At 50.7% G+C, this 8,043-nt stretch overlaps 1 protein-coding gene across 1 annotated transcript; it reads right to left on the bottom strand.

Moving 5' to 3' along the window:
• Nucleotides 1–5,073: 5,073 nt before the first annotated feature.
• LOC141936064 (olfactory receptor 14A16-like) lies at nt 5,074–7,653 on the bottom strand. The gene is made up of 4 exons (XM_074852790.1): nt 6,690–7,653; nt 6,451–6,551; nt 5,939–6,027; nt 5,074–5,311 (listed from the first exon to the last, which is right to left on the bottom strand). Exons 1-4 carry the CDS (start codon nt 7,651–7,653, stop codon nt 5,074–5,076), a joined length of 1,392 nt encoding a protein of 463 aa, XP_074708891.1.
• Between the last annotated feature and the right edge of the window lie 390 nt (nt 7,654–8,043).

The raw sequence follows: 8,043 nt of genomic DNA, 5'->3' as shown, positions 1-8,043 counted from the left end.
GCCTCAGCTCTCAGCTGACTCCCAAGACCCCACAGTTTCTCCAGGAGGTGATTTCGTCCAACTTACTGCTACAGTAGCTCCTTGCAAAGCCTCTGGGCTCTCTAGTGTCCAGTCTAGACTTAGGCTATCAAAAATACCAGGCTTCCTGGCTTCTTGTACTCACTGGTTACTCTGGTTTGATGTTCACTACTGGTTACACCCACCAACATACACACCAATGTGACATGCACACACACAACGGTCTTGCCAGTTGCTGCCCCCCACAGTGTTCTGTGGAAGAGCAACTGATGTCATCTACCTGGACTTGTGAAAAGGATTTGACACTCTCCCACATGAGATCCTTGTCTATAAATTAGAGAGAAATGGATCTGACAGATCAACCACTCGGTGGATAAGGAATTGGCTGGACAGTCTGACTCAAAGATTGAGATCAGTGGCTCGATTTTCGAAAGGAAAGTGGTGATGAGTGGCGTTCGTCAGGGGTCAGTATTGGTATCGGCGCTGTTTATGATCTTTGTTGGTGACATGCGCAGTGGGACTGGGTGCAGCTTCAGCAAACTCTCCAGCAACACCAAGCTGTGTGGTGCGGTCTCCATGCTGGAGGGAAGGGATGTGCCATCCAGAGGGACCTGGACAGGCTGGAGAGCTGGGCCTGTGCAAACCTCATGAAGTTCAACATGTCCAAGTGCAAGGTCCTGCTTATAGTTCAGGCCAATCCCAAGCACAAATACAGGCTGGATGATGAGTGGATTGAGAGCAGCCCTGCGGAGAAGGACTTTGAGGGAAACCTGGCTGTGAGTCAGCCATGTGCACTCACAGCTCAGAAAGCCAACTGTATCCTGGGCTGCATTAAGAGAAGTGTGGCCAGCAGGTCAAGGGAGGGGATTCTTCCCCTCTACTATGTTCTTGTGTGACCCCATCCATAGTACTGTGTCCAGTTCTGGGGGCCCCCAACATCAGAAGAACACAGACCTGCTCAAGCAGGTCCAGAGGAGGCCATGAAGATGATCAGGGTGCTGGAACACATCCCCTGTGACGACAGGCTGAGACAGTTGGGGGTGTTCAGCCTGGAGAAGAGAAGGCTCTGGGGAGGCCTTATAACAGCCTTCCAGTACTTCAAGGGGGCCTACAGGAAAGCTGGGGAGGGACTCTTTATCAGAGAGTGGAGGTATAGGACAAGGGGTAAAGGTTTTCAACTGAAAGAGGGGAGATTAAGATTAGGTATTAGGAAGAAACCTTTTAATTTGTGTGTGGTCAGAAACTGGAACAGGTTGCCTTCTCGCTGGAACGGTTCAAGGCCAGGTTGGATGGGGCCTTTAGCAACCTGGTCTAGGGGAAGGTGTCCCTGACCAATAATCTTTAAGGTTCTTTCTAACCCAAGCCATTCCATGAGTGAAAGATTTTATGATTATTCTCGACTTCCCATCAGCAGACAATGTCCAGCCACCTCCTGGGAGGTAAGAATTCGGTACATGCTTTAGAAGAATAATATCTTAATAATGAAAGTCACGCCCTCCTCTCGGCACTCCTTTCTCTCAGCTGTTATTGCTGAGCATGATGCCATATTCTGTGGAATATGCCTTTGGTCAATTCAGGTCAGCTGTCCCATTTATGTCCCCTCACAGCCACTTGCCCACCCGGAGGGTACCAGCTTCTGGGTGGGGGGTTGGAGAGACAGCCTTCCTGCAGTACGAACACTGCTGACTAACAGCCAAACCACTGGTTTGTGATCAACACCGTTGGAGCCATGAGTACGAAGCAGAGCAGGATAGGGGGTGCTATGGGGGAAGTTCACTCCATCCCAGCCAGAGCCAGTACCGTGGGGTTGAGGGGTCTCTTCCGACCTGTGTTACTCTGTGATTCAATGAACCTTTCCCTTGGAGAGGTCTCTGAAGACAGGATAGACAGAGGAAGAAGAAAAAAGAGAGAAGCAGAAATAGAGATATAAAATACACCAGTATAAATACAGCAGTTCCTCAGAGGAATGTTTCTCTACTCCAAACCTTGGCAGGAAATCCATCAGATAAATCTGATGAAACAAGCTGACTTCTATCTGCTCAGGGACTAAGTGATGTTTGGGTATAGCATCATGTGGTCAGTTGTGTCTCAGAACTCCTAATCCAGCAGGAAGCCAATGGCTGTGAAGGGGGCTGTGAGGTCACTTGTGCCTGTGGAGGTGATAGGCCACAGCAGGACCACGGCTGAGAAAGGGACTGTGAGGTCACAGCTGGTAGGTCAGCTCTTGACTCAGGGCTGGGAGAGGACCTTTTAAGGTCCCGTCTGCCAGCACCTCTGCCAGGCCAGCAGAAGGCACCCAGCTGGCACATGGACTGTGAGATCCCCTCTGCCCAAGGGCCCAGGCTCACTCCAGGAAGGGGGCTTAGATTTGGGTTGTTGTGTCTCTTCTGCCTGTGAACATGACAGGAGAGCAGCAGGCACAGGGCTTGGCTGTGTCTACCTGAGAAGCTGTACAGCCAGCAGCCCTGGGAGATCTTGGTGAGGCGGCTTCTGTCTGGTTGGGTGAAAGGCCACAAGAAGGCAGAGGGGTTGGGTTCCCTGCTTGAAGGGTTGTTTCCCAGAGGGTTGTAGGAAACAGCAGGAGACAAAAACATTGTCACACAGTGCAGCTTGGAAGGTGGAGACTGGGCATGTGGAGGAAGAAATGTCACTCCAAGGGTTGTGCTGTGGCACAAGAAGTCATCCAGAATGTGGATGAGATCAGTCCATGTCTCTGTGCTTCCAGGATCACAGTGTGAGTGTGGCCAGATGTCAGTGAAGGTGTGGAAATGCCAGGGGGAGACAAGGTGAGGAAGCGAGGTGGGTGTCTACGGCCTGAAGGGAAACAGGAGCAGCTGTGGGACAGCGTAGGACAACCTGTGGTGGAGATGGCAAAGGGCGCTGGCAAGGCTGGGAGTCAGTAAGAGAACCCAAGTCTTTGCCCCCTTGGGTACAGCCATCGTCTCTGCCACCAAGGCCTATGAGGGGACATGTTGTCCAAAGGCTTTCAGGGGGGCTCATTGTCCCCTTGCACACCCCCCATAGGGCTGGGCACTGTCATACCATTGTCCTTCACTCAGCATCACCCACCTCACATTCCACTGGCCCCAGAAGAGCCCTGAGCAATGCGTGAAGGACACGATCTGCCTTCCCAGGGGCTGGGGGTCAGGGCTTGGCCTTTCTGCTTCATCAGACAAACTCCATGTTTTCCTAGCATTAGAGCTGCCTGCACTTCCCTTTGCCTACCTGCAATCATGGCCTCCAATTATCTGTCCTAATGAATCTTTGGGGAGGCTTTGCTGGTCATGGTCCTCAGTGGGACTCCATGATGCTTCAAGGTACTTCAGGTTTTGCTTTTTATATCAAGTCTTTGAGAGGTTCGAGTAATCTCCTCTCAGTACCTGAGGGTCAAATACACCAGGGGCTCATTAAAATAAAACAAGATCTAAGGAGCCATGTCTCTTCCTGTACTTTTCTTCAAGTCTTCAAGACTTGTACAGAAAATTGGAGCAGTTTCCTCGTGTAGTTATGGATGAGCATTTCAAAGAGCTTCAAATAAAATGAGGTTTTATTTTCAAGGGTGTATTTTGTTACTTTTCAGTGTAGAGAAGAGGTGATGTCAGCATTCTCCAATAGATACTGATGCAGGGTCTCTCCTAAGGACATCTGGACAGGTGGAAAATCAGTTCCTTGAGGTCTGACACAGAATGAACAACCTTCCCCCTCACCTCCCCAACCCCACCATTTCTCTTATTGGCCTCCTGGGACTTTTCCTTATATCAGACTTCTCCACTACAGGCTGCAGCTGGAGGTTAGAGCCCCTTTGCACCAGCTCCCACCTGCTTTCCTTAGAGAACTGGCTGCACATGGACACAGATTCTTTTTCCTAATTGTGAGCAAAGAAGAGTAAAGCAAGCTAAAGTTTCATGAGGAGTAAACTATTGCTATTGAAAGCCAGGCAGAGTTTTACCTCCCTGGTGTCAAAGATGCAAGTGCATCCGCGAGAGGTATATGAATGAACAAAGAGTAAGGGGAGGGTAAATGCAGAGAATAATGGAAGGGCCCTTGCCTAGACAGTCTGCATCTGAAAAAGTGACTTTAGAAATTGTCATTGTATCCTGGACAGTTGCAAATACTTGAAAGAGCAGAGAAATTAAGTATGTGGTCTAACACTCTACTTGGGTGACATTTCTGGGCTCCTAAAAGAGAGGAATGTGTCCAAACGCAGTCAGCACGGACTTCCCAAGGGTAAATCATGCCTCACCCACCTGACTGACTTCTTGATGAAGTAACTGCTCCTGTGAATGAGGGAAGAACAGTGGGTGTCATGTATCTTCACCTCTGGAAGACTTTGGACATGGTCTTCCTCAATATTCTTGTACCCAAGTTAGGCCAATCCAGTCTGGATGGGTTGACAAAAAGATGGGTAAAACACCAATTGGATGATGAGGCTGAGAGCGCAGTGAAGAAGGGGTCATACCCTACCTGGAGGCCAATGGGACATATTTGGTCATGGTGGGGCAGCACAGGGGACTCTCCTGGGACCTGGGCAGTTTAGCACTATTAAATGATAGAGATATTCATAGAATCCTAGACTCATAGACCAGCCCAGGTTAGAAGGCACCTCAACAGGTCATCTGGTCCAAATTTTTGTGCAAAAGGGAGCCTGCATGAGATTATCTAGCGCCTTCCGTGATGGGCACTCCATCACGTCCCTTGGGGAGTTTCTTCCAGTGAATGATTGTTCTCACTCTGTTGGACTATCTCCAGTCTGTCCACATCTTTCGTTAATTGTGGGGACCAGAACTGGACACAGTACTCCAGGTGGAGCCTGACAAGCGCTGAGCAGAGTGGGATGATCCAGTCCCTGTGTCTGCTAGTGACGCCCTTGAGGATGCAGCCCAGGAGCCTGTTTGCGGTTGGTGCTGCAGCGGTGCACTGCTGGCTCATCTTCAGCTTGCTGTCCCCCAGGAACAGGTCCTTTTCAGCAAGGCTGCTTCCAGCCACGCAGATCAAGGCTTGTACTGGTGTCCTTGGTTATTCCCACCCAAGGGCAGGACTTTGCTAAACTTCAGGCTAAACCCCTTTGTTAAACTTCATCTTGTTCTTGCGGGACCATTCTTCCAGCCTGTCCAGGTCTCTCTGTGAGGCGGCTCTGCCTTCTGATGTGTCCACCTCACCACCCTCTGTGCTGTCATCAGCAACCATTGTGAGGGTGATTTCAACCCCGTCCTCCAGAGAATTGAGGAAGATGTTGAACAGGGTGAAATCCAGTATCTTTTCCTGGGCGATGTATCTTTTACAGGCTTCCAGCCTTAGTAAAAATCATTGATCACCACCCTCTGAGTGCAGCCTGTTAGCCAATTTCCTACCCACCTCCAATGTGTATCTTGCCCATTTGTCCAGGAGAAATCTGTAGGAAGCAGCCTTTCTGAAATCCAGGTAAACAACATCCACTGCTGTCCTCATGCTGACAGGAGATTTATGTTGTGATCAGGTTAGATTGGCACGATTTGACCTTGGTAAATCTGTGCTGGATTTTCCCAATCAACCCCTCCATTTGATTTGCGATAACTGAAAGGTTCCCTTGTTCAACCCACAGACACCTTTATTGCCCCTTCTCCCCATAGCCATGCTGCTTTGGAAGCTCCCCTGGCATCCAACCCCTGCCCAGACCCAGCTGTGTCCCATGTTGGTCTTTGCAGACAGCCTTGTTCCAGGGTCTGCTGGGGTCTGGGCCAGGAGAGAGGCCGGGCAGGGCTGGAAGTTCCCCCCATCCAGGCACTGAGCCCAGCAGGAGGATGGAGATGGTCTCACAGAAAGCCTCACCCATAGCCCTGGGTGAGCAGCCAGTGCTGGAAATGGCTGATGAGAGAGGCTGGGGGGTGATGAAGGTCCTGGGCCACCTTTGTGGTCTGTCCATGCCACCAAGGGCACAGACCAGCCTCTTCTCTCCTGCACCTGAGTGTCTTTAATCCCTTCCACAAGCCCTGGCTCTGCACTACAAATGCCCTGGTGAGTGTCCTCACCCTGTGTGGTCACAAAGTGCGAGTTATATGCTGATGGTTTTCTCTCATTGGCACTTTCCAGCCCAGCCCAGCTCCCTCCAAGCCCTCCCACCTCCCTCGCCCTCTCTCTTCCTCTCTCCCCAGGAAAGCCCAGTCTGGGCCGGTCCCAAGGCAGTGCCCACTGCAGGGTGCTCTGGGCACTCACCCCGCAGCCTCAGCCCCTCTGAAGGGCACAGCAGCTCCTCGGGGACAGGGAGGAGTCATCCCCAGAGATGGGAGGCACCCATGGCACAAGGAGAAGGAGGTCAGGGGTACCCTGCATGTCCTGCTCTCCTCTCCAGCAGATCCTGAATGGTTTGGTGCTCCTCCGTTCCATCCCCTTTCCCCAGATCAGTGCAAGATCCCTGAGCTGGTGCAACCAGAAAAGTGTTTTCATTCCACATACACTCCTCTTGTGGTAAGGATGGATGTAAGACAAAGAAATCATGGGTTCATTTATTTTGCTTAAATACACAGAGGACCTGTCTTCTCCTTTAGACAATGGCCCTGGGCCATACAAGACAGGTGGATACTGATGTAGGAGGGAAAGAATAATCTAATTTCTTTATAGATCATCATCAGGAATGTATAAAGAAAAATAACCATATAACAAAGGAAAGAAATGTTTAGGTTGTCATAACATACGCTGGGAGCTATTTGCAGAGAAAGTTTGACAGTCTATGGCTAATGACAAACGTCCAATCAGTTTCTTCAGGGCATCCTTGAGTTCCTGGTTCCTCATGCTGTAGATAAGGGGGTTCACTGCTGGAGGCACCACCGAGTACAGAAATGAAACCACTAGGTTCAGAAGTGGGGAGGATATGGAGGGGGGCTTCAGGTGGGCAACCATAACAGTGCTGATGAAGAGGGAGACCACAAACAGGTGAGGGAGGCACGTGGAAAAGGCTTTGTGGCATCCCTGATTAGAGGGGATCCTCAGCACGGCCTTGAAGATCTGCACATAGGACACCACAATGAAAAAAAAATACCCAAGAAATAAACAGGCACTAACCATGATAAGCCCAACTTCCCTGAGGTAGGTCTGTGAGCAGGAAAGCTTGAGGATCTGGGAGATTTCACAGAAGAACTGGTCCAGAGCATTGCCTTGGCAGAGGGGTAGTGAAAATGTGTTGGCTGTGTGCAGCACAGCATAGAGAAACCCAGTGCCCCAGGCAGCTGCTGCCATGTGGACACAAGCTCTGCTGCCCAGGAGGGTCCTGTAGTGCAGGGGTTTGCAGATGGCAACGTAGCGGTCGTAGGACATGAGAGTGAGAAGGAAATACTCTCCTGAAGCAAAGAAATAGAAGAAAAAGACCTGTGTGGCACATCCATAGTAGGAAATTGCCCTTTTGTCCCAGAGGGAATTGGCCATGGCTTTGGGGAGAGTGGTGGAGATGGAGCCCAGGTCGAGGAGGGAGAGGTTGAGGAGGAAGAAGTACATGGGGGTGTGCAGGTGGTGGTCACAGGCGATGGCGGTGATGATGAGGCCGTTGCCCAGGAGGGCAGCCAGGTAGATGCCCAGGAAGAGCCAGAAGTGCAAGAGCTGCAGCTCCCGTGTGTCTGCGAATGCCAGGAGGAGGAACTCAGTGATGGAGCTGCTGTTGGACATTTGTTCTCTCTGGGCATGGGGGACTGTTGAAAGAGGAAGAGACATTGATAATGGAAGGCAGACTTCTCTGAGCCAATCCTATGCTCCAAAAAACTCCACTCAAAATTACTTCTCTTTCTTTTTGGGATCTGCATCCAACGCCCTTTTATGAGCTCAGGCTAATGCTTCTGAGTGAGGGCTGTTTCTTTGAAGGGGCAGAAGACAACATCTCTTGCATTGCTCGCAGCCTGAACACGGGGGAGCCCTGAGGGACAAAAGGCATCCCTCTGCCCTCTTGCAGAGTCAGGAGAGCTGCAGGTCTGCCCACAAGTGACCAGCTGGTTACCATGCAGGTGTCCTGTGCTTATTACACCTCTCTCCACTGGAGGATGATCTCATTAAAAATGTAGT

The sequence above is a fragment of the Strix uralensis genome, chromosome 31, assembly GCF_047716275.1.
Source record: "Strix uralensis isolate ZFMK-TIS-50842 chromosome 31, bStrUra1, whole genome shotgun sequence".
NCBI lineage: Eukaryota > Metazoa > Chordata > Aves > Strigiformes > Strigidae > Strix > Strix uralensis.
This window is presented reverse-complemented; position numbering and strand designations above follow the sequence as displayed.